Genomic DNA, 26,043 nt, shown 5'->3' with positions numbered 1-26,043 from the left:
ATCATCCAAACCATGAATTATCAGGACGGTTGGAAAATCATTTTTTCTCTCAACTCATTGATGAAACTGAGTTTATGCCTCTGTGATCGTAAATAAAGAATTTAACTCAAAGCATCAGCTCACATTCTCACCACTGTTCCGTTTCAGGCTGTTGCAGATTTTCATCAGCAATATGAAGTTCGACGTGGAGTTCACTCTCAACCGGTACCCCTTGAGGCTGCAGCATCGGGCTCTGGACCTGGCAGCAAAACATGAACTGGAAGAGGTTCTGTTCCCATCTGGTGCAGCGGCGGCTAGTCTCCCCATGCCCAAACTCAGGTCGTTACACACTGAAGAACATGCATACAGAACCCTTTAAAGTGCTGTGTGTCTTATATTTTGTTGCAGCAGCTGTCTGGCATTGGTGAAAGGAGTGTGTGAACTGAATGATTGTGTGTGTTTCCCAGCAGCCTTCGCCTCCGTTCTGTCTGGGCACTCGTCCACCATATTGTGCTAACAGGAGGGGATTCTGTTCTTTGGTGTAATGCCATAATTTTGACTCAAGTGGATGAAGTGGAAACATGGGGGATTATGTTGGCTGAGTACTTGCATACAAAGCCTTATCTCCTACATATACCAGACAAAGTTCGCTGTTATAACAAACCTGTATCTCCTCCTCAGTGTTTACTCAGCGACAGATATAAATTTCACTTTCGCATTTGTAATGTTTGGCTTTATTCAACAGATCAGTTTCACCTCTGTTTTTTTAGTCTCTGATGAAGTGTTTCACTACTGAGTGATATTTACAAATCCGTTGTTACATTCAGGATGTTCAACAGTCAGCTGGAAAACAACCCGCAGCAGCATGCGGCCGTCCAGCGCATCGTAGCCGGATCATCAAAGCCCGCTCCTCATCTTGTGTTTGGGCCCCCTGGAACTGGAAAGACAATCACTCTGGTTGAGGCCATGAATCAGGTATTAAATGTTCATGATGTGCTATTTTCAGTCTGTAGTTAGACCCTAAAAACCAACTTGATAATCGATAGATAATTAATCTACAAATATTCAAACGTTCTCTGGTTTTAGCTTCTTCAGCGTGAGGATTTACTGCTTTTTATGGAATATTTATAGGTTTCACTGTTTTTCTGAAACTAAACAACATATCTGAAGAGGCCATCCTGTGTTCAAGGATATTATAATTGCTATATCTTTTACTGTTTTCTAAAGTTTTGTAGAATAATCTTTGTCATGGGAAGCTGCTCATCAACTCAAGAAGAAGCAGCTGCAAAAAGGATACCTCATTTTCCAATTGCAGTAGATGTAAAGATAATGTGGGCGTGATATTTCCTTCCTTACATTTTTTTCCGTGATGGGAGTTAAGAATTGGTTGTAATCGACCTATAAAATCAACTCTTAGAGAATGACCGGCTTTTCTATTTCAACTCATGACCGGCTTAAAAACGTTGTTTTAATTATGTGTTCTGTTATGTTGCTTGCAAAATGCACATGTTCATACATAAACCAACCACCTAACACAATTTGTAAAGCAACAAAAAACCATCCGTGTGATGTGTCCGAATGAATTTTCCTCGGCTCACGTTATCAGGTCTACAAGGCAGACCGCTCAGCTCACATCCTCGCCTGTGCACCTTCAAACAGTGCCTGTGACCTCCTCTGTGAGAGGCTGATGGTGCACATGGATCATCATCGGGTTTACCGTCTGTACGCCAGCAGCCGAGACCCAAGAACTGTCCCCAAGAGCCTGCTGGTGAGCATCAGCTGACCGTTTTACACCCCATGGGATTATCTGGTTGTGTCTTATTGGTGGTGAATCGGCTCCAAGTACATTTGAGCTTTTAATAATTTGATCTCCATTAAACTTAAGTCACACATGATCTAGATTCTAGTTCACAGAGGGTGTAAGAGACGGACACATTCAAGAAAAATCTCTCACATTTGTTTTGATGTTTTTATATTTTTCTCATGTGCTGTCTTTTACTTGGCTCTTCCAGAAACATTGTAACTGGGACCAGAGACTAGAAAGTTTCGTGTTTCCAAATAAAGAGAGTCTGATGGAATACACAGTCGTCGTTACAACTTTGATCTCAGCTGGCAGGTAGGTTTGCTCGCGTGCACAGTAACTATTCAGTATTTGTCACCGTTTTGACTCTTTTATCATTCTGTAGCGTTACACAGCATGAGCGGTGCTGCACCGACATGTCACTGAGGTAACGTTTCTGATGTGTGTTTCTCTTTTTTAGACTGGTGTCTGGAGGAATGCCAGTCGGCCATTTTACCCATGTCTTCGTGGATGAAGGAGGCCAGGCAGTGGAGCCAGAGTGCCTCATCACTGTCGCAGGTAAATGCTGAATGTCTGAATTATCAGAACAATAAGTCTTTTTGGTCAAACTTTGATAAAAGAGTTCATAGAATTGAAGGTCAAGATTCCAAAATTTTATCATGTCTCAAACTTAGTATTTTAACTCTGATTATTCTGACAAAGAACAGAATATACTTGCTTAGAATTAGGTCTACTGGCTGTGAAACACTGAACAGATTTCACAGCGATCATTGTAAAGAACTTGATCCAATGTCCTCATCAGTGAGCTGCACTGCGACCTGAGCAGGCATGTTAGGAATGTTCAGTTCAGGATAGTCTCAGCATTCGTATCTCCGTTTTTGTGACTTGTGGTGTAAGTTTGTAAGAGCTGAACCCGTGAGTGAAAATTGTTACTGATTGGTTGGACGGTCGCTTTTGTTTCACAGGTCTGCTCAGTGCGCAGGAGGGTCAGTTGGTGCTTGCAGGAGATCCCAAGCAGCTGGGACCGATCCTTCGATCACCTCTTGCACTGAAGTATGGACTCGGTGAGACGAGGATTCAATTATTATCTCCTGATGTATTCTGTTGCACATGATAAACCCATGTGCATGGGACTAATGTTACCAGTAGTAAAAATTACTAGAGGTCCTGAGGTAATGCTAGTAAAGTATGAATAAGGCTGATGATAATAATTATTGCACTGTTTAACTTATTTCTGCTGATAAAAGTTATTGCGACTGCTGTTCATTGCACCTCGATTTATCCACATGATTCAAGGCTTTAATTGAATTACTGTGACTGTGATGATCTTCAGGGCTTTCTCTGCTGGAGAGACTGATGAGGGATAACCCTTTATATCAGAAAAGTACTGACTCCGGACACTTCGACACCCGCTTTGTCACCAAACTGCTGCGGAACTACAGGTGCGTTTTTAAGTCGTCACCTCCATTTTGCTTGTCACACTTAGTTATTTAGAATGCTGCTGTTTTTTTGATTCAAGCTTTTTTGGCTTTCTTATTTGTTTTTTTTCCCGCTTTCTTCTCTCAGGTCTCATGCCGCCATTCTGAAAATCCCCAATGAGCTGTTCTATGAGAACGAACTGCAGGTGTTCGCAGACCAGTGGGACCGCGAGGCCTACTGCAACTGGGAGTACCTCCCGAAAAAGGTTTTTAAACTTTCAAAACATTTCTGAAATAATCATAATACTTACATCATCCTAATACACAGCAAAACATTCGGAACAAACTACAGTTTATTTATCGACCCGGTTAATTTACAGACTTCTGGTGAAACGTGTCACTCTGCCACTCTTCCTGTTAGCCTGAGATTGTTTAAAAAAAGATTAGTGACAATTAGGGACCCCACACATTAAAAGAGCATGAGTACATCACACCACAAAAGAAACATTATAATTTTTTTAAATTAATTTCCAAATAGTTTTTACTAGAATCATCTGACAGACCAAACTAAACCTTACGGTAGGCCAGCTAGCCCGTGGGCCCCTCTTTGTGCAGCTCGGCCTCATGGGAAGTGTAGGATCTAGAGGTTTTGAGGCTTGATGCAACCAGGGACATACATTTGGGGTATTTCTGCCTCTATTAGAGTGATTGTGACCACTTTGTTGCTAATCTGTTTCTGCATGAGAGTCCCTATTATTATGATCAGTGAAAACTCAGCGGGACATCATCTAAACTTTATCCACAAATCAACATGGGTATAATGTGTGTAACTGTCACATCACTACAGGGTTTCCCACTGATCTTCCATGGGGTGATGGGCAAAGACGAGAGAGAGGCCAACAGTCCATCTTTCTTCAACGTGTCTGAGATTGAAGTCCTGGTCGACTACCTCACCAAGCTGATGGAGACACAAGGGAAGAAGGGTCTCCCCAAACTATCTCCAAAGGACATTGGCATAATCGCCCCCTACAGGAAACAAGTGAGTCAACCCCCTGCTTGTTTTTCTTTCAGAGATGTTTACGAATAGTTTCAACAAGACAATCTGTGACAGCGTCTACCTTTTTTTAACAGGTGGAGAAAATCACAAAGGCCCTGAAGTCTGTCTCGGCTCTCAAACGATGGAGCGATCTCACCGAGCTCAAGGTAGAAACATTCAGCTGTGTCACTTCATCTTGTCTGCAGCTCTGGAAGAAATTCAAGGCTGTTTGTTTAAAGTCTCTTCTGCACAGAATCAGTTTAAATAAAAGACTTTGCTCAAGTGTAACTAAATAAGTAAAGGTTCTTTTCATCACAGCTTTATGAATAGTCATCACATTTTGTATTTTGGCTAACATTTTAATCATATAACCCGTCTTTTCATCAGGTGGGCTCTGTGGAGGAGTTTCAGGGACAAGAGAGGAAGATCATCATTATCTCCACAGTCCGCAGCAGCCTCAACTATGTCAAAATGGACGAAGACTTCAATATTGGATTCCTCTCAAATGAAAAAGTCTGTTTTATCCTTCCACCTGATACAAAGCTATGATGAAAATCTACCTTTGATATGTTTATCTAAATCTTTTGGATCTTTGTTTGTATCGTTCTACTTTGCAGAGATTCAACGTGGCCGTGACCAGGGCCAGGTCCCTGTTGATAGTCGTGGGAAACCCTGTGATCCTCAGCAAGGACTCCACCTGGAAGAAGTAAGGCAAAGCAGGGGACAAATTACAACAGGAGTTCAGAGCCTTGTGTTGAAACGTGATTATTGAGATTGAATGTGCATTCTTGACCCTGGACATCATACTCAACACAAGCTGTACACAAGTATCAGTTCTGGAGCTTGTCACACAATACGATTTCATTATTCTGTGTTTTTTCTCTTTCGCAGGTTCATCACCTACTGTGTGAACGAGAAGGGTTACACTGGATTTGACTTCAGAGATGCAGACGGAGAAGATGACATCGTCTCCAGACTGGCGAACCTGAAATTCAACGTGGATTCTGACAGTAAGTACAGCTGAACAAACATTTACGTAGGCTCATATCGCTTCCGATGTTCTGCGGGTGAAGGAATTGTTGTGTCTTCCTGTTACAGGTCCCGGACCAGAGAGTGCCCTGCAGCAACACGTTGACCTTGAATGGAAAAATGAGCACTAACATCTCCGTCAGAACACAAAAACTAAGAAATATTTGCAGTGATGTTCTCTAGAAATAATCTGATTTATGTACATCACCATACACAGCAAGTTTTCCCCTCTCTGTGAGCTTTAAACGCACTTAACATTTGCATCTGTAAGTTCAGATAATGTCATTTTTTTAATTAACATTTTTTAGAGCAGTTTGCATATTTTGGTGCAACAGCGCTCTGATTTTGGTCTTTTTGCTCTTGATTTTTTTTCACTTTGTCTCTTCAGTGATCTTTTTTTCCGGTTTAAGAAAACAAGAAGCACACCACTCTCTCTCTCAGGAATTAATCACCTTTTGTCTTATGCCGTCTGCACTTTACAAAGTAGTTTTCTTTTTAACTCATCTATTACTCTCTGGTAATTGCTGAAGAAATAAACGCTTTCGTGTTTTGCACCGTATCTCAAAAACCTTCCCTTTGATTAATCATCACCTTTAACGTTATCACCTGTCAGTAACCACATTTGATGTCTTAAAGGGGACAGTGCTTATTTATCCGTCTACATTGTTTCGGTGTTTTGGAGATTTCGGCTGTGGAGATGACTGTCCCCTCTTCGATATAATGGAACTACATGACATTCAGCTTGCGGTGCAAAAAGATCACCGACATCTCTGCTGATATCTCCACAGCTCGACAACTCGAATGGAAGCACTCTAGAAAGATAAAGAGCATTACAGGTAAGAGGAAAAATATGTATTTGTTGCTTTTAAGCTGAACTGTCCCTATTTAACTTTCCACAAGAATCGACTGGGGAAGACGAGTCGGTCTTGTCTCAAAAATAGTTTATTAACAATGTTCATGTTCACTTCAGATCAAACATTCACTACAACACTTTCAGTTTACAAAGCATTTATTACAATGAGCTTTTTATATAAATCTGGATCCTTTATCATCTCAAATACTTACAGAGAAAGAAAGGGAAAAAAAAAAAGTTACACAACACTGAGCAGAAGCCGTTTCCCCAAAGACGTGTGCACACGGTTAAGCCCCCATGGTTTTTTTTCAAGCATGCATCGACATCGTAAGGGAAACTTATTTTGATTTGGGCGCAGCGCAATCTGCATACACATCGATAGCAGTATTGTACATGCTCTTAGTGATATGTTTGACAGTAGTAGACCCTCTGCTGCTCTGCGGGAACGCCCCTTTCATCATCAACGCTTCCAGCTGTGAATGTTATACGACTATCTCTGCTGACGTTAAGCTTGTTGAGACCCGCGAACGCGATGCCACAACAATAAAACGCCCGTGCTTTCATTGATGAGAATCTTTTACTTTTTACTCTTTGCCTTGTTAGTGTGCTTGTCCACAATTCTGCACAAAAATCCAGAGTTTAAACAAAGTATCAGCCCCCTAGAAAGATTTGAGGTAACAACATTAATCTGGTGCGTGTGTGTGTTTGTAATAAATGCCCCCTCTGCGTTAAAACAACAGAAAAAAATACAACTAGTTTTATATGTTATAGCTTCTCCACCGGATCGCCGAGTTAAAACTTATGTGCTTGGCCAGTAGAGGGTATAAAGTTGCATTATAGATGGCATTACAATATAACAGACACACAGCTCCTGCCAGCTGCTAGGCTTAGGTAAGAAGGTTGCATGCAACATCAAAGATATTGTTTTTTCGCCACACACACATTTCAACGTCCACCCTCCCGCAGACAGACGGCAACATGCAACCAAAGGGACACGTACAGTACAATAATGAGCAACAGAGGCAGAGAAAAGGAATGCCGTAAAGAGTCTGTGCCTGAGGACAGTCGCTGGGCGTTTTTTTTTTTTTTTTTCCTAAGAATTATACATCAAGCCAGGTTGAATTCACAATCGAGTATTCAGAGAGAACGCGTGAGCAAGAACTGGGTCCAGTGGACGGTCTCTGACATGCCTCCAGAAACTGCTTTAAGTACAATTCAGTGTTGAGTCCTGATGATCAATATGGTGAAAAATGAAAATCATATTCATGAGAAGTGGGACATTTTAGGTATAGTGGTTCCAAATATCAATTTAATCTCCTCAATTGCTGATAATTGGTGTCAGTATCAACCCTGAAAAAAAACACACCAGTCAAGATTAGGTTAAGATGGCGGATAATGTTGCACATATGAATTGAGTTAACTTTACAAGTGTGCTGTATGTGTAAGGAGGTAACAGTGAAGATCAAGAGAAACAGATCAAGACAAAAAAATGACAAGTAAAACCAATTAAATTTTTTTCGACAGCTGTTCTCTCAAAACTTTTTTGGCAACCATAAAACATCAAAGACAATATTTATGGCTGCTGACAGATGTTTTCCCACAGATGTTGAGGAAATATGTTACAAGTGTTGTAATTTTCACATGATTCATTCTTCACATGACGTGAATTTGTGTAACCGAGCTCGTGTGCCAGAATAATTAAGATGACGCTGCATTTAAAGATCGAATTTTGAGTTAGGACGACGGAAAATGTAGGAAACCGACGACACATTTTGTGTAATCAAGCTTGGTGAAACATGTCAGGAGGTCACTGTTGACCTCGTCAGTCAGTGTCGGGTTGGCATGGAGCAGCTGGTCTATCTGGTCTGGGAGAGAACAACCGAAGGCACACCAGAACAGAGAAGGCACCAGGGAAAAACAAGCTCCTCACGCACACACGCAACTCGGCTCCTCTCAAACATGCGAGGAATGTCGTCCGACTGGAAACATCCACACTCGAAAGGCTACCAGCTCTAACAAGACATGACTTCCACAAGTGGGTTAACCCGTCCAATACACAGATTCCAGACAGCAGGCGCGACCGGTGACCGGCTCGCTTGCCCTGTAGCAGAAGAGCTGAACTCAGTTGCTCACAATAAACAAACAGGGGAGGTTTCACCAGGCCTTGGCCTTCGTTTCTGTCTCAGCTGTGTCATCTCCCTGTTGGTCCTAACAGCTATTGTGCATAGTTGAGTCATATTGGCTTGTGTCTTGACTGGCCAGTTCTCCTCTGCCCATCCTGGTCCACTGCACAGATGAAGGAAAGTGAATAACTGGATCTTATACTCAAAAAAAAAAAAAAATAGTAATAAAAAATTAATGTGAAGCTGACTCTCTTCTTGTAATCAAATTACAGAGGCAGCTTTACCTTCTTTACCCTCAGTGAATATTTCACACCGGCAAAAAAAAACAAAGAAATGGCACAAGCAGCCATTTGTTGCGCTTGACCAGCTATCAGCAACACTGAAAGCCTTAGTTATGGCTTCCCTCAGGTTTCACAATGACAGCCGACAATGGAGGGCCCCTCAGCTGAAATGTTAGCTAGCTGACAAACATGAGAAGTAGACAGTGACGTAAGAAAAAAAAGAAAGAAAACGAAATAAAGAAAAGGCACTAGCTCTCAAAAGACATCAACTTTCATCCTCTTATCACGACTGTGATGATGAACAGAACGGACACTGACGGGACAGCCTGGACTTTACTCATGGAGACTTTATACAAGCTAAGAAGGATGCTGCTGCTCGCCCAACATCGTGAAGAACAATATTGCATACAAATATGTGCATCTATCACTGCCTCGTTAACGTTACAAATATAAAGAAAAAACAAGTAGGAAAACGCTCTATGTGTAAAGACAGATCTGAGGAAGGAAAAAAAATCAACAAGGAACTTTAAACATCAATTTCTAAACACAGTTTGAATATAGACAAAGTTCATTTCCTGTATTTGTTGGATTCATCTGCCTGACTGTTATCTTGAAATGCGACATACAGTACAAAGATGCTGTTTTGGTAAAAGGTCAGTCCTTTTTTTTTTTTTTTTTGATGTGTTACTTTTTTTTCATCCTGTTGGTCAGTTGATTTCATGTGGTCTCGGGCCGCTCACAGCAGCGTGCAGCCACTTCTCTTCTTGCGCTTGCGGACCTGCAGCGCCGCTCTGGTGGCCATCTCGAACACTTCCCGAACGCCGTCCTTGGTCTTGGCGGAGCACTCCAGGTATCCAAAAGCGCTGATCCTGCCGGCCATGTCTCTGCCTTCTTCTGCCTTCACCGGCTCCTGCATGGTTAGATCACAGATTGTTGTTAGGTAATTTTGAAAATGTTATGTAGGGTGAGGCATTCAGAGGACGGTATGTTTTCACCTCTGTCCAATCATAGGGTGGTTGACTCGTCAGAAGGATTACACAAAAACTAGTGAGCAGATTACCACAAAATTTAGATTTCGATGTGGATCCAGATAAAGGGACAGACCCAGGAATATTTTCTCACTGTATTTAACATGCGAGAACATTTCCTTTAATTCCGCAGGGAATAAAGCACGGATCCTGATAAAAAAAAACAAAAAACAAAAAAACCCCGAAATACATCAAGTTTGTTTCGGTGGCTGGTATCTAAGAGTGAGTGCAATTTGATGCGGATTAAAGGGACGGCCGGGCCTTGGCAGTCACATCACGGCTTACACATGTCGAGCCAACATGTGTGAACATGAAAAAATCAAAACACTTGAACTGATGACTTAGTGCTCCTCTTTGTGAAACCGTTCCTGATACCTGCAGAAAGGAAAAAGCTGACAGTGGTGTCTGAAAGAGCTGGAGAGCTTTGTGAACACGCTGGACCTGGAGACAGACACAGAGCGGGCCGTGGCGTGACACAGTGAACCAGTATGTTGTCATTGTAGTATGACTGAAAGGCCACTGACAGCCTGTTCAGAGTCACTGTTTGTTCCCCCAAGACAATAAACTTTCAGTGACAGACAGAGAGGATGTCATTTAAATTCATGTTAAATCTTTCTTTTGGCTTCTTCCTACTTCTAGGAGACCCCTCCTCTTTTCTTTTCTCTTTTTTTTTTAAACCCCATTTCAGGGTTCTTTTGTCTGTGTTCATTCGAGCAGACTACAAACAGAAAGTGTCGTCTGTTGTACAGATTGTGAAGCCCTCTGAGGCGAAATTTGTGATTTTGTGCAAGCTAAATAGAATTCGAAGTGGCTGAAAATGCTGAACGGCACCATCTGGTAAAAAACCCCACAAAATTATCCCACACAAATGTACACATGAGGCATAAGAACGCAGCTCTACCGTTGTCACAACACAATGCGGCACTATCCAAAACGCCATCAAGGTGTGCTTTATTTCTACTGATTTTCTTGCATTTGTGGAAATTATAAAATCATTGTCAACACATTAACTCTCCGGAGTTGCATAATCGTGTCTGAACGTGTTATAAACCACAACACTATGCAGTGTTTTTTGGAGCCTTCAAACACACTGGATGGATGACTCAAACTTCATTGTTGCATTAGGTTTTCAAAATTGTCATAATTAGCCCTTAAAAAGGACAAGCTGTCACAGTTCCCATGTGGTGAGAACTACTGAGCAGAGCGATCAGAAACTGAACATCTGATACAATACTGCAGTTTGTTGTCCAGCAGTGTAATATATTTAATATTTTACTTCAAGAAGGACTTCTCCATTGTCAACACAACATTGTTTCTCATGGCTGACGGTTCACATTCGCTTGGGGTGGGAACATCTAAACTGAATAAAGATTCAGAAGGCTACAACATTATTAAGATTTCCATGCATAATATATTTTTTTCACTCTGTGTGACTACTTGCTACTTTTAAAACATCACATATTCGTAATGATCTGTAATTAAAACAAATGGATGACTTAACATCCATTAACTTTGCTCTCATCCAGTCATCGTCATCGTAACTAACATGGCGCCATGTTTTCAATGGTTATGACGATGACTTAAAATTCCTGATTATTGATTTTTTTGGCATCCCGACGTAATCTTTCAAAAGAGAATCGTGATGCACCTAAAACTCAACATGTCGATCATGGGGGTTGCACCAACAGGAATCACATCAAGACACTAACAAACAGGGAAGTGATACACACAAACTCTCTTTAGTCCAAGGGCAAAAACTAAAAGAAGAGGGGCGATTTATTCTTCATTCTATTCTGAAAGTTAAAAAAGTATTTAACATCACAATGCCAATTGGAGTGTGGTTAATATTTTATTTTCAGTTTTTAAAAATCATCAAAATGCTGTTGCAAAGTCTCCAAAACTCAAATATCTTCAGCTAACCACTTCCAGACGCCCACCACAGATTCAAATTCCTCCTTATTTTGGAGGTCTCGAGGTTGGCGTGTAGTCTTGCAATGAAGCTTTATTTGTTGTCAATATGTACATGAATAATTCAGATAGAGACCCGTGAACAACCCTGCACCCATCCTTCAGAGTCTGAGTACTGGCGAGGTGCCTACTTGTTCACTTCATTGACCCTCAGAGGCTTCCGTACCTGCTTCATCTTGGCCAGCTCTCTCCGCGTGTGCTCATCGTTCCTCAGGTCCTTCTTGTTCCCCACCAGAATGATGGGGACATTGGGACAGAAGTGCTTCACCTCGGGCGTCCACTTCTCAGGGATGTTTTCTGTCCCACGAGAGAAGAAAAAGAAGAAGAAGAGGAGGAGAGTTGAAATACTTGAGACAGCGAGAGAGAGGAGGAGGAGGAGGAGGGGGACTATAAAGAGGGACAGGCAGTGCAGAGTCACAGTGCAGAACACTTCTCATGATGGATTGCTCTGCAGACTGCTCGAGGCAAAGATGTTTTTAGCTGCTCTAATCCGACTTCCCATCAAGTCCATTAAGCCGTTTAAAAAACAGCTTGCTGAGCTGATATGAACTGCCTTGATTCTGTGAGGACAAACACGTTTATACAGAGGGAGAAATGATGTATTCTATATTATGTTGTAATTTCTTTGCTGATGCCGTCACAGCCGAGGTTTGTCTAATTTGACCTGTTTTAAAAACTCAGTCCTCTGTGTGTCGGCAGTTCCTCACCTAAACTGTCTGGGCTGTCGATGGAGAAACACATGAGGATGACATCCGTGTCAGGGTAGGAGAGAGGCCTCAGCCTGTCGTAGTCCTCTTGGCCAGCAGTATCCCACAGCGCCAACTCCACCTGGGAGATAATCAGAAGGAAAATACCGTAAGAGGAAGTAGAAAAACACAATACATAGGCGGATACAGAGTGGCTCTTGGAGATCTGTAACAAAACAAAAAGTATCTTGTAAGATCATACAGATACTTGCTCATCAAATGTAACAAAATAAAAGAAGAGAAGATTTAATTAGAAAGTAATCTGAGGAATTTGAACGTAGCTCCAGAACTATAGGGGGCAGCATAACCGCTTACTGCTGTAAGCTTTGCTGTAGCAACTTCCTTGCTTTTTTGCAAGTGGCTCAGGTAACTGTGGAGCTATGTGGCCCTATTAGCTGACCGGAGTCTGCCCGCACCACAATCTGCAAGTCACACCGGGTGACAGGGCTCAGTTAACTGGCCTCCTGGTGAACATGTTTGGACCAACGAATGCCAGTAGAAGACAGGCAGAACAGTATGGAGGGGATTTACAGCAGCTCTCACCGAAACTAGGACTCTGGGGAAAGATGACACAGCAAATTGCCCGTTAAAAGTTGTTTAAAAATACTTTCTAGACTGATAATATCAAGTTTTAGGTGTGGTCGCAGCCTGACGTGGGTCCTATGTTGAAAAGATAAGATCTAAGAGCTAATTTCCCACATCCCTCAGGTTCCATCTTGGACGGGTTTTTCAGGTAGGTTCTGTCAGTCAAAGTGACATGAAATGTAACTTTACATTAATGTACTAGCTCCTTCGGATTACAAAAGGACTGGGCATTTAGCTGATGTCTTTTCCAAGATAAGGGCAGCAGAGTAAGTAAGTTGCTGAGATTGAAAGCAATTTACAAGCAACCAAAGGAAGACACATTACAACATGATACAGTACAAAACAGTCGAAGAAAAAAGATTGATCAAAAGAAAGACAAAATCTGTGTTTTTTGGGTGTTTTTTTTTTTAAGTTTAAACCCAGGGATAAAAATGGTTTAAGTATTTTGTTTGCGGTTTTCTGCAAGCCAAAATACAAGTTCTGTATTCCTCTGGTGATTCTCATCACTCCTTATTATTTTCATGACTCACTCCTCCGTGTTGTTTCATTGAAAGTTTTGTTATTTGAACCCTTCCAGAGGGGTTAAAAAAAGACAATTATCTGTCTTCACAGACTAGACGTAATGCTGCTGCTCACTGTTCCGGATGAAGGCACAGACATTTAACCAGTCACGACATCATTAGCGATGAAGTTTCTTTTCTCATCCACTGAGTGCCGTGACTGTTTGGAGTCTGACGTATGAAGCTCGAGGCATGCGCCGCGTCTGAGTGAAGGCCAACGCTTCGAATACCAGGGAAGCAAATATTTGTTAACCTCGGGACATTTATCTGCTCTCGCTGCACATACCTGGCATCTTCATCGTAACTTAACGTTGCTTTCCTTGTCTGACGGGACTTCAGCGTTCAGACACTTCTCACCACCCCTGCAGCTCTGACATCAACAGCTTCATAAGTCTGTTGCGTTGTCAGTGAAATGAACTCAGGGACTGGCCTCATCCCATCACACCACTGATTAATTCAATTAGGGAAAGTTGGAGATTAGCAAGCATCAAACCAGATACCTTCTGTCCCTGTCCGGGCATTAACAGCCAGTCTTCACTCGACGCCGCTCTTCATCTGACTCACTCTGTTCAGGGGAAACTTTTTTGCAAAGTTTTGAATACTGGAACTCCACTGAATGACAACCGATTCTGGTAATGCCCACAGAGAGCACAAGCATCAGTCAACGAGCCCAAAATAGAGGTTTGCAGAGGCAGCGGGTGGGTGGTGGCTGAACATTATGGAGACTGCATGAGCAACCGGAGCAGTTATGTTCCCAGTGGACTTGTTGTGAGCTGCAGACTTTGGGGAGGAAAGGAAAGAGGGAAAAAACAGCTATTTTTAGAGGCTGCCCAATGCACTGAAGGTGAAAGAAAGAAAATGTTTTTTTTTCCCCTTGAGGGGGGCAAGAATTTAGAGGCTGAGAACATCCAGCTGCTTGTGTGATGGGCTAATTCTTATGGGGATCCTTTTCAGGAGTTGCAGGGGGGATAACCAATGGAGCTGCGCTCATATCTTTGCCAAAATTATCTCCCCTTAGACCGATGTCCATCATGGATCCCTAACTTTAGATTTCCTGTACAGCAACAGAACAGTTAACCCCTCCTTGCCTCCAGGCATCTAATAGAACCAGAACAGGAAATGAGAGACGTTTATCGGTCGGGAGGAGGGTCCTGATGCGAGAAGAGGGGGATTGCCAGGAGACATCCCTGTTCCCTGTCTGAACAGGAAGCTGAGAAGTGGAGTCATTTCCTGTTTTGCCAAGTGGTGATCCTGCAGCGTTGGTCAGCTCAGGAGAACAAAACCCTTCGACGTAACAGGCCGTCTGCAGCTCAGGCTTGACCCTCGCTCGCAGTACACACACACACACACGGGAGAAGTTAAGTAGCTGGTTTCATAACTGTCTGAGAAAAACTCCCTTTTTCTTTACTATACAGCACATATTATTTACCCTCTATATTACATTAACCTGATGTGCCAGATGGTTCATTATACAGAACCATCTGGGAAGGTGCCGCTAGAACTGATTGTAAAAGGGCAGCCACTTGCAAAAAATACTTGGCAAGGGATTGGATGAGCCATTCGTCTCTCCCTGACTAATTTTAACCAATCAGATCGACAGCAGGGGAAAGCTACAGCCAGCACCGCCAGCAAGTAGATCATATCATCAAATGTTTAAGCCAGTTGAGAGAAAAGCAAACACGTTTTCCAAAAGAGAAAAGCCTTCAATGTCTTTCCTATTTTCATCAAATCGAAGTACTCGCAATCATTCTGATGTATGGATGCTATAGCAGGATCAACACAAACTTCCTTCCAATGAACAGTCTCTTCTTGCTGGTTTTCTACTAAGCCACGCCCCTTAGCAGCCAGTGCTTCCTTAAAAGGATGCTGATTGTTCAAACCACATAGCTTAGATAGTTGGCATGATAATGTGAACCTGCAAAAATCCATCTGTCTCACAGGGTAATCATGTAATGTAAGTGTCAGAATTTTCAGTGTGAAATTCTGTGACTTTATAAATTCCAACCATGGAACAAAAAAAGTACTTCCTGCTGACAATATCAAACTGTAACAAGGTTTTCTCGATGTGTAAGAGGTGTGCAAGCAAAATGTCTTTATAGTAATGGCACTGCGAGTTTGTTCAAAAGGTCTAACGTGACCACGCAATGACAGAAATGGCAATTTAAGTTCAGTTTTCTCCTGGATTTACCTGCATCTCTACCCAAAGACCAACTCAGAAAGTGGTCCTGTGCTGAATGATTTGGTTTTTTTTAAAAAATTTTGTAGACAGTTTCTTTGTCTGCTCTTACTTTCAAGGCCAAGGAGCATTTCATCCCACTGTGTGGAAGTGTGGAATTTATCAGAGTTCAAGCTAACGTTCAGCTGTTTATTGCTTTTGGGGATGTTTGCACTCCAGTTGCAGTGCAGAGGCCAAACACGTCAATCAGCCCTCACCCTAAAGCCTTCGATCATATAAAGTTAAAAGCAAAAACATGGGGGTAGCTGTAGCTCAGCGGGTAGAGCAGGTCGGCTAGTGATCAGAAGGTCGCGGGTTCAAATCCCTGCTCTGGGCTGGGCTGAGCTGCATGTTGAAGTGTCCTTGAGCAAGATACTGAACCCCCCCATTGCTCATCAGTGAGGGCCCTGCGATGAGTTAGCGACTTCTCCAGGGAATACCTCGCCCGGAGACAGCTGGGATTGGCTCCAGCAGCAACACCCCACAACCCCATGAAAAGGGATAAAGCAGTTACAGACGATGGATGGATGGAAGTGAAAACATGAACGAAAACATCTTTTTTTCAAACTCATTTAAAAAAAAAAAAAAAAGTTAGTTTGAGACATGAAGAAGTCAACCGTACATAGTTCATGAACTCACAGAGCTGCTGTTTAATTAGCTATCTAGCTTAGATCCACCTGTGACAGTTCATGTCTGCTGGAAGTGATGCTGCTTTTGTTTCCACCTGTCTGATATCAAGCACATATTACCAAGAGTTTCAAAGGTAAATCTGCCATAAGGTCAATGTTGGCGCATGACAAAAAACAGTGAGACTTTCTATGAAGACGATGACAGACAACCACTTCCTCTCTGCTCTGCTTTCTTCTGTGTCAACTGTACAAACCTGCTTTCCGTCAACCTCGATATCAGCGATGTAGTTCTCGAACACCGTCGGGACGTAGACTTCGGGAAACTGGTCTTTACTGAAAACAATGAGAAGACACGTTTTCCCACACGCTCCATCCCCGACGATCACCAACTTCTTCCGAATGGCTGCCATCTCTGTGTGGAAACAGGAGGAGAGTTTTTACAAGAGGCTGTCACAAGCAGACATTTTGTCAAAGCGTCAAAATAACCAGCGGCGCCACAGAAACCAAAGTAAACTTTTTTTCTGCCGTGATGCAAGTTTTCACTTGCGATGTCACGCTGCGGGAACGAGCGAAACGGTGCCGTCACACTTTGTCATTTGTCGTTTGTGTATTCTCCGCTACAGATGTTTAATATTATTTGTAGAGATCACAGGAGCACATGATGTATCAAGAACACAATGTTCTACAAAAACTTTCTCTGCTGACGCTCTGAGGCTCCAAAGCGACCACTCTGACATCTCTGACAGACAGTACGGCATCGCATTACACCTAAGGGAGCGCTGTGATCTGCATGTTGTCACAGACGACTGCAGTCGCAGACCTTGAATCCCCAACGCCACATCTAGACTACAAAGCCACATAGAGAACAGAGGAGAAGGAGTAAGATAGTGGAGGAGAAAGAGGGGAGGGGGGACGCTGAGACAAGCTGGGACATGAAGGAATGTGCCATCAGGCTGCTGCTCCGCCCTGTTTGTTTCCCTCTGCAGCACGCGTGGAGGAGAAAAAGCATCCAGGAAATCAGGGCAGCTGGTGAAGCACTTGGTGGTGTGTGTCCTAAAGCAGACAAAACACCGCCCTGCTTTTGATCCTTATTCTTCTTCTTCAGGAAAAACACTCAAAGTAATGCCCTAATTATCTCATAACTACTTTACATTAAAGAAGGAAGAGCTAAACCTGCCAGCCCATATGTTCCAGTGTAAGCCAGGATTGCCTACGTAGGGTTTAGAGCGCAGCGAGCATGTGTGTGGCCGACCGAGCGCCATGCAAGCACCATAACAGCAATCATGTCAGACTAAGATGGATGCCCGCGAGGATGAAGCTTTGCTGGTTTCCTGCGCGCAAAAACACAATCGACTGAAGCAACTGAACCAAGACAGATTTCTGCAATAAGGCCTGCAGATGTGAGGACTGGTTTAGCTGGGGATGAGTTAGCAGTGCAGCTGATGGATGAGCGGGAGTCCTGCTGCCTGGGAGCAGCTGTGCATATAGTCATTTGGCTCCTCACCTCATCCACTTTCTGCCAGACGGTCTTGACAGCAATCCTCTTCACGGGGGCATCCACTTATCAGGGGAAATTAATCTTTCAGTCATGCTGGAAAAACTTTGGAGTTGAGTCTGCCCCAACACCCACTTTTTTAATCTCTGCTCAGTTGCATAGAGAAACGCCAGGGAGCTCAGTAAAATGCATCCAACCGTGAAAAAGCATCAAGAACACAGGTTGACATTGTTAAACTATTCCTGGTTCGGTACATTACAAATCTGTAAGATTAATATCTCAGTCCTCTGATTAAAGATGGGTGATATGCTCAAAAATTTCAACAATGGTACATGGATTTTTTTTTAATCACATGTAATGATTCTGTAAATTCAATCAAGAAAGGGTCCAAAATAAACACACTGTATTGTACTTCTTCATCACATCTGGAAGGTGACTAGGTGCATCTACATGTTGGGAATTATTTTGCTGCCAATCAACATTTAGATTAATCAACTAATCCTTGCAGCTCTAAATAACATCTTTAAGTTAGTTATGACACTGTTGGAAATATAGAGTATGAGTTAATTAATGAGGTAGAGGAGAAGCAGTATGATTAAATAAGGGTCAACTTCTTCCTATTCCTCATGAAATGTGTTGTTTTTGAGAAATTATTGATTTAATAATTGTTTCAAAGTTGTTGTTTTTTTCTTTCTTTTTTTTTCTTTACATGTTTGAAATAAGGAAATCAATACATGGGGAAGTATATCAATCTTTGAAGAGTCAACACAAACTGAAAACTGTTGATGAGAGAAGCCTTGGTGAACAGAATAAGCACATACAACTATTAAAGCCAATTAATACATTAATGGTATGTGAATGAGTTGAGCTGCAAAGTGGTAAAGCGTAAAAGGAAAAATAAAAAGGTCACAAGGGAAGAGATGATGACTGAGCCGTATTTCCACTGAATCTTAGACTGCAGCCATACTGGAAATTTTGGGTGTGTTCATATGTTTGGCAGTTTTTCTTAATTTGGGGTTGTTCGCCTCTTTCTTATGGAAATTCTCGTCATGGTTTGTTCCCATTTTCTTCCCATTTTGCCCACAGGCCCATTCCCTCTGCTGCAGTGTGTTCAGTTACAGCTGCACAACATTTTCAAAGACAAAGATTCCAGTTTGAAATAAGGCTGTCATCACATGCTTGCTCCTGTTATTTCTTTAATATATAGTGACAGGCAAGCAAGCAAACCTCTTGATTACACTCTACGTTGACAACCAAAATTCATCATTCACTTCAGCGGCAGTTGCAAATATGTCAACCGAAAACCAGCCAAAAAACAGAATACTTAATGAGAACAGAGGCTGCTTCCACTTTCCTTCTGTAAGTGGGTTTGATCCTGGGATGAATATTGACTCCAGAGACACGGCGCAGTATCTTTTGATCTTTCTCTTTCCAGAGATTGCCAACTGGACGAGAGACGGCCCGAACTAGCTGAAGGGTTCAAAGCCAAACAAGTGGGAGACAGCAGCACTGGGGCCTCAGAGGCTCACCCTGTGAAACAAAACAATCCACTTCCTGTTCCGTGAAGCCTGGGAGGAGCTTTTGGCTGGAGTTCTGTTTGGACAGGCCCGAGCAGAGCTGGGACACGGAGAGGGCTGCCAGAAGGCAACGCAACACATGCGTGCACGCAACTTAAGCACGCAGGCTTACTGACACATACATGCACATGTGCACAGGCGCTCTCGCTGGACAACGATAGCTTATCCTTGGTGGCAGTGATATCAGGAGCCGATGGAGAGAAGTATTGATGCATTGGCGAAAGGAAATTAAGCGTGAAAATGTCTCAGATAGCCAAAAAAACTGTGGTGATCTCTCAGGCTACTTCTGATTGATGCTCTCAATTCAAGCGCCTATGCAAACTAATGACAGCAACAACTGAAGAGGAAGTTTAGGTGGTTGCAAGAGGTAACATATTTGACTGTGTTAATGATGTTTCAGCCACTGAAGGAAAGCCATTTTGCTTTAAGCGCCTACACTATTCATCCCTTCACTGTTCATGATCTCACCCCGATTCAATCAACACTTATGAATGGACTCCACTTCTCTAGGACCAGTATCAGCTGGCTGACCCGAGACCTCCACACCGCTGGATGAAAGCTAAAAGGTGTCACCGAGAGATTAACCGTCGGCATGGAAGCTGTGACAAAAGCAGAAAAATAGTTCAACATCATTCTGTTGACTCTACGTAACCATCAGTCAGTTCAGGGGGCAGACATTTTCATTTCCCTGTCGTTGTGAGTCTACGCTGCACGACCGAGATTAATCCAGTGGTGCACAGAGGTACGCTAGAACATATTCAAGAAGCCTTCCATCATCCTGAGGTTGACTGAGGATCGACCATCACTGTGAGACAGCAGGAACACTGTGTTACATCCAGGTTAAAACATCAGGAAGAGACACTGGAGAGCAAAGATAAAATAATACTGAGACAACTGAACTTAATTATATTTATACAGCGATTCCAGCTATTTATAATATTGATCTATTCGCATCCGGGCCAGCAATACAGAAAGGTTTAAGCTGATTCCAGTTCTGCGTTATACAGTGAGGTGCACTGGTCAATCACATGCAAGCAAGCCCGAAGTAAGATCTCACTGAAACGTCAACACTGCAACGAGTTCAACAGTTTACTGCCGCAACAAAGAAAAAATAACTAAAGCAGATTTGTAAAATACTCTCAAAGTATTTTAAATCACTGCACAATGTTCTGTTACTACAGCTGGACTTCCTGGATTGTATTTCATGTCTTGACCATTGTAGCAGCAGTAATGCAAATTCTTCCCGAGATGCCTCACGTTTAGGTCGTGATCCCTGAGGGGAGCCTGACACACAGGCTGCAAACTTCAATGACATCATTAAAAGAATAGTTGGACATTTTGGGAAACACTCATTTACTTTTTCTTTTTTTTTCAGGAAGTTGGATAAGAATATCAAAGCCACTCTCAAGTTTGAACAGCAAATATGAAGCTACCTCCAGATCCTGGTTAGCTTAGCTTAGCATAAAGACGCTGTTTATTTTTGTAAAAAGTGAAAAACAACACATCTATGTTCTGTTTGTGCTCTTTACCTTGAAAAAGGTTTTACAATATGGGTTGCTGGACTATTTCTTGGCCTGAAGGGGAGGGCGGGTACCTTTAATTAGCCATTATTAGATAACACATACAGTGCATCTTGCATGATTTGCTTGCTTAGCTCCCTAGAGATTATCAAGTTTTGATCACCTGTGAAGCTCTGTGAAGTCTGCTTTCATCTACATCAGAAAATCAATCCCCTACAATTCTGATCATTTATTAATCATTTAAGTTATTTACAAAGTAAACTTGCCAAACATTTGCTAGTTTTACCTACTCAGATATAAAGTTCTGTAGTTTTATGTCATCAAACAAAGTCAACTTTAATGGACATATTACCTGATTTGGGGCAGTTTTATTCAAGGATTCATGATGAAAATAGTGGTAACAAACAAGTGCAGGTCTAATAAGTGCAGTGGCCATCATAGCCCATCCGAGTTCACTGTGATGAAGAAGACAAAGCGTAGAGTGTCACTGGCAAACGCATGTAAAACTTGATCCAAAGACAACACGAGAAGCCATTAAGACACTGCAGAGCAGCGCACCATTACTTCCTACAACTATTTGAGCAATGCCCCGGGTTAATGAACACACCACCTCTCCCGTTCTCTAAGGAGGTTTTCCTGAGGCTTAGGGGCCAATGGGAGTTATGCAACATGCTGAGCACAGAGTTAGCACAGAGCAGAGCGTGACCCCGGCCAATGAGGGAGAGCTGCCTCTCAATCCTCATATAACTTTAAAACCAACAACAACGCTGAACACGGACAAACATCCAGCCAATAAAAGGCCTGTTGTTTGGGAGACGGTGATGATGACTTTTTTTTTTTTCCTTCAGAGGTCCTGCAAACAAGCAAACATGCCACAGGAAATGAGTCCCGGTATGATTGTTTTGGCTCGTCTAACAAGCTGACCGGGGCTGTCTGCTATCTTTGATACTAGTAATTATTTTCATTATCGATTCACTGTTTGGTGTCCAGAAACCTCGCAATTCCCCAGAGCCCAACCTGATGTCTTCAAACTGCCTCTTTTGTTGAACAAAAACTCTTTATTTACCATTGAAAATGACCAAGAAAAGCAGCAAATTCTCACCTTTAAGAAGGTGGACACTGAAGACGTTTGACATTTTCGCTTTAATTAATTATCCAAATACATGGGAGATCATTTTCTGTTGTTCGACTGACTTGTTCATCGACTGATTGTTGCCGACACAGTCACATATGGGCTGACATCAATGTTAGGGAGTCATTTCCAGGGTTTTTGGTGTTGCCATGGAGCTCAGTCAGACTCTAGTTGCATATAAACTAAGAGAGCAGTAAAACCAAGGGTGGATTTTAACTGTTTGACAGATTCACCTTCACCCATTAGAAGTCCAGCCTAAATCTAAATCTCTATGGAACAACTTCACTACCAAACAGAAACGACCTTTAATGTACTTGCGGTTCTTCATCTCAAGAGAAACGAGCGAACAGGCTTATGTTTCAAAAATAAACACGTGTACCTGAAAGCATGTGAGAATACACCTCCCTTCCTCTAGTCTGTCTGAGAAATGGGCTAAAGTTCATAAACTGGCAGAGGCTGTGGCCAGAGACGGCACAGTGCCCGTGACACCGCCTGTCTGCACCACCTTTCACCTGACGTGGAAACATCTTATCTGGCTACATCTGACGGGAGGCAACAGACATCAGATCACAAGGAGGATCAGACATCAAACTTCTCACACAGGGAATGCTTCAGGCTGTTTTCAGATCAAGTGCTTGTGGACACAATGCAGGGATTCCCGAGTAAAGGCTGTCGACTAAAGCGCATAAAAATTGAAATGCGAGCGCTGAGCTCTCTTACACAACTGCAGGGCAACATACACAGCAACAGATCAGGTCAGCCTCTCGCATTCTTTGGGCGTATGTTACAAACACACTCGGCTCCTCGGCCTCACTGAGTCATGGCTTTACTGGTACACCCATGGAAATGATCAAATCTCCCAACAGGCAGCCAGCCCATGAAATAAAAACAGGTATGACATCTCCCTTAAGGCCTGTCCACGACAATGACCCATTCATCTGTACGAAGAAACATGAATCGGAATTTCCTACTTTAAATAAGTGTCTGTTAACTAAGATTTTTGTCGTTTTTCATTTGGGGGGGAAACATGTATTTGCTTCCGTGCAGAGAGAATGATAATAACAGCTCTCCCATCCAAGAAACAAGCACTCGAGAAGTAACTCCAATGAATGTATTTTAAGAAAAGGATAACAAGCTCGAGGATAAGTGCTGAAAACTAAGCTTAGTGAAAGAAGAAATTAACAATAAATTAATCAGGCCAATTTTCTATAAGATTAACCCGTCATCTTCATTGCTGCCATCATCAGTGTATAAATAAATATATAAATGTAGATTATACACCAAAGGAAGATAGTCACAGATACCCCCCGCTCTCACAGCCTTCCTCTTCCTCTCCAGGAAGTAGGGCAAGACGAACGAGTCGAGTCAGCTGGTGGCCAAAGACAGAGGCAGAGGATACACCTACACGAGGCTTTGAGCTAACCGACACCTCATGACTCACTGCTGCTCAATAACTCAGGTCATAAGCAGACGATCGAGGCTGCCCGACAAGCTGAGGGGACTCGAAACGCAGATGCCTGGAAACTTCTGTTCCTCCAACACCAAGTCAATCCATCCCCGATCTATGTCAAACTAATGTTCGTCTAAAAGATCATCTGTTAACTATTGTAGAAGAATGAGTTTAACAGTGTTTTAAACACTCTCCCACAAAAAACTAATCAGTTGATTAGCTTATGGACAGGCAGGGCTTTGTTTTTAAGGTTTTGGAGTGATGGAATTATTGACCATTTATACTTTTAGTGGCTGTTTTGGATTTAATGCCTACTTTTCTCACAAAATTATGAATCTCTCTACCTGCCCAGAGACTAAAGTTGGAAAAAACCTAGAAGGTATACAAGTTAAAACCTCTTACCTTCCTATTTTAACCCTCATATTTTACAATGTCTCTTTTAATCGCAGTGTGTAAAGTGTAATGAAACGACTAAGTATCATGTTCCAACAAAAACACTGACCTCTGGATATCATGGTATTACAGAAATGTATCATATTTGTTTTACCTTAATAAACTCTGCAATGAAGATTTTGAAAATGGTACTTTGATGTAAATTATTTCATGTTTTTCATGCTTTTTCAAATAAAGATGCATGAAACAAGAAACACGAGACAGGAAGTTAACCAACAATTGTTTGACAGCATCAATTGTCTACTGGAGACGTCGACTCATGTTCTGTGATGTTATGATGTGCATTATTCATTGTTCCCCACAGTCCAAACATTGCATTGATGAATCAAAATATCATCAACAGATTAATCTATAATGATAGTCATCGGTTGCAGATTGGATCTATTAAACAGCGTTACATGCACAACACTAATGCACAACTGTGTGCGCCTGAACGCACCGCTGGAATGTATTTCCTGCACAACCAAAGCAGGCTGCAACCATATTGATTATTTATTATTCTGATTCTGATTAACTGGTTTGATTTAACAAAATGTTGGAAGAAAGTGAAAAAAAAGAGAACATAACACTGAATATGTTGTTCTGTCTCACTAAGATATTCTGACAGAATCATGATACAATACAGAAAAAGAGTATTTGGCATTTTTGCCTGACAATCAATTACTCGTCAATTAATGCACTGGTTAAAAAATGGTTTAAAACTACGCATTTTAAGTTTTTGTTGCACTTGACATCCATCTGCAAGTGTGCCGAGAATATATTTATTATGAACGCCACATAAATGTTTTTCATTTCAAACAGATTGGGACAAATTGAGGAAGATCAAAATCATATTATCATTTTATGTGAATCCTACAAATTATCATGAATGGGACTGTCTTAATTAAATCACAGTAAAAGCCCTGACATGTATTTCATACCATTGAAGCTCAGGGTTGCAACCATATTGATTGCTGATTATTCTGAATATTGACTGTTTTAGTCAACGAAATGCTGGAAAATAATGAAAACCTATGAATAGTTGGACATGTCAGAGCCCATTTAGACATAAAATGTGATCTGTTGTGTCTCACAAAGATATTCGATGAATCATGATATAAAACAGATAAGAAATAATTGACATTGTTGCTTGATAATCTGCTTAAACACTTATTCTACTGGATAAAAATGGTTTAAAACTACCCATTTTCTGTTTCTGTTTCACTTGACCTCCATCTGCATGTGCACAAAGTATATATTTGTCTTTAATGCAACATAAAGATTTATTTTCCAACAGATTTGGACACATTTAGGAGGATGATTACAATCTATTACTATCATTTCTATGTGAATCCTATTACTTATAATAAATCGTTGCTATTTAAGTCACATTAAAAGCCCTGGATAATCCCCCATGTGAATTCAGATCTTTTTCTTCAACACAACTCAGCCTAAATGACTCACCTCTGTCTTCAAATGTCACCCCCACATGTCTTACTGTGTTTGAAAACCCTAACCCAAAAAAAACCAACAACAACAAAAAATAAAAACACCCCACTGTTAGCAGTTCACACAAGCAGAGGCAGTGTTGATACTGAGGAAATTAAAGAGTTCCCAGGAATAGAAATGGCTCATTAGGAGATTTGCCATGCGGAGTTTGCTTATTGAGGTCGCAGCAGTTGGACAGACTGTTCACACCGACAGGCTCCGATCTGCTGCTTTGACTTTGAAACTACGAACAACGAAGCTATCAACAGTTGTAGAGAAACACGCCCTGGCAACCAGCAGCCACACAGTTTCACACTCCGGGACTAAACTACTACCTGAGCAGGAGAAAAGGCGAATGTTTAGTGTGAGGACAAGCCACCACCTTGTTCTCTCACCCAAGTAAGTGAGCTATAATTAGACTGTCGACTTGTGTCAAATAAGAACATGGAGTCAAACTACAGCCTCCGTGTCATAATTACCTGTCAGCAGCCGGATGAGACGTTTTTATAAGTATTAATCCCCGTTCGCTCTCTCCTCTCGATCGTGACACACACACAGAGACACACACACACTCACTTCTTGCTGCAGTATTCGCTAATTTTTACGGAGAGGGTGCTGAGAAGCGGGGCAGGCGAGCAAGATCCTCCCACCGACACCAGAGACAAACGAAGCTAGGCTAACAGGCAGCTAGTTCCGCT

At 42.0% G+C, this 26,043-nt stretch overlaps 2 protein-coding genes across 3 annotated transcripts in view; one reads left to right on the top strand and one right to left on the bottom strand.

The window, feature by feature from the left end:
• Nucleotides 1–7,216, top strand: part of mov10a (Mov10 RISC complex RNA helicase a) — a 12,846-nt gene extending 5,630 nt beyond the window's left edge. The window contains exons 9-22 of the mRNA XM_037100082.1: nucleotides 148–318; nucleotides 807–954; nucleotides 1,586–1,747; nucleotides 1,992–2,095; nucleotides 2,241–2,338; nucleotides 2,746–2,844; nucleotides 3,114–3,222; nucleotides 3,347–3,464; nucleotides 4,046–4,237; nucleotides 4,330–4,401; nucleotides 4,622–4,747; nucleotides 4,852–4,940; nucleotides 5,126–5,244; nucleotides 5,333–7,216. Of these exons, the coding sequence (XP_036955977.1) occupies nucleotides 148–318; nucleotides 807–954; nucleotides 1,586–1,747; nucleotides 1,992–2,095; nucleotides 2,241–2,338; nucleotides 2,746–2,844; nucleotides 3,114–3,222; nucleotides 3,347–3,464; nucleotides 4,046–4,237; nucleotides 4,330–4,401; nucleotides 4,622–4,747; nucleotides 4,852–4,940; nucleotides 5,126–5,244; nucleotides 5,333–5,394 (1,669 nt within the window). The 3' untranslated portion in view covers nucleotides 5,395–7,216. The remainder of the gene's footprint in view (nucleotides 1–147; nucleotides 319–806; nucleotides 955–1,585; nucleotides 1,748–1,991; nucleotides 2,096–2,240; nucleotides 2,339–2,745; nucleotides 2,845–3,113; nucleotides 3,223–3,346; nucleotides 3,465–4,045; nucleotides 4,238–4,329; nucleotides 4,402–4,621; nucleotides 4,748–4,851; nucleotides 4,941–5,125; nucleotides 5,245–5,332) is intronic.
• On the bottom strand, nucleotides 6,489–26,043 carry LOC119020615 (rho-related GTP-binding protein RhoA-D-like). Of its 2 annotated transcripts, none has more exons than XM_037100084.1 (5): nucleotides 25,922–26,043; nucleotides 16,506–16,663; nucleotides 12,224–12,344; nucleotides 11,683–11,813; nucleotides 6,489–9,430 (listed from the first exon to the last, which is right to left on the bottom strand). In XM_037100084.1, exons 2-5 carry the CDS (start codon nucleotides 16,659–16,661, stop codon nucleotides 9,257–9,259), a joined length of 582 nt encoding a protein of 193 aa, XP_036955979.1. In that variant the 5' UTR covers nucleotides 16,662–16,663; nucleotides 25,922–26,043; the 3' UTR covers nucleotides 6,489–9,256. The 2 variants fall into 2 exon arrangements, with proteins under 2 accessions (XP_036955979.1, XP_036955978.1); XM_037100083.1 differs by having other exon boundaries at nucleotides 25,825–26,021.

The sequence above is a fragment of the Acanthopagrus latus genome, chromosome 6, assembly GCF_904848185.1.
Source record: "Acanthopagrus latus isolate v.2019 chromosome 6, fAcaLat1.1, whole genome shotgun sequence".
In the NCBI taxonomy this organism is placed as follows: Eukaryota; Metazoa; Chordata; class Actinopteri; order Spariformes; family Sparidae; genus Acanthopagrus; species Acanthopagrus latus.
This window is presented reverse-complemented; position numbering and strand designations above follow the sequence as displayed.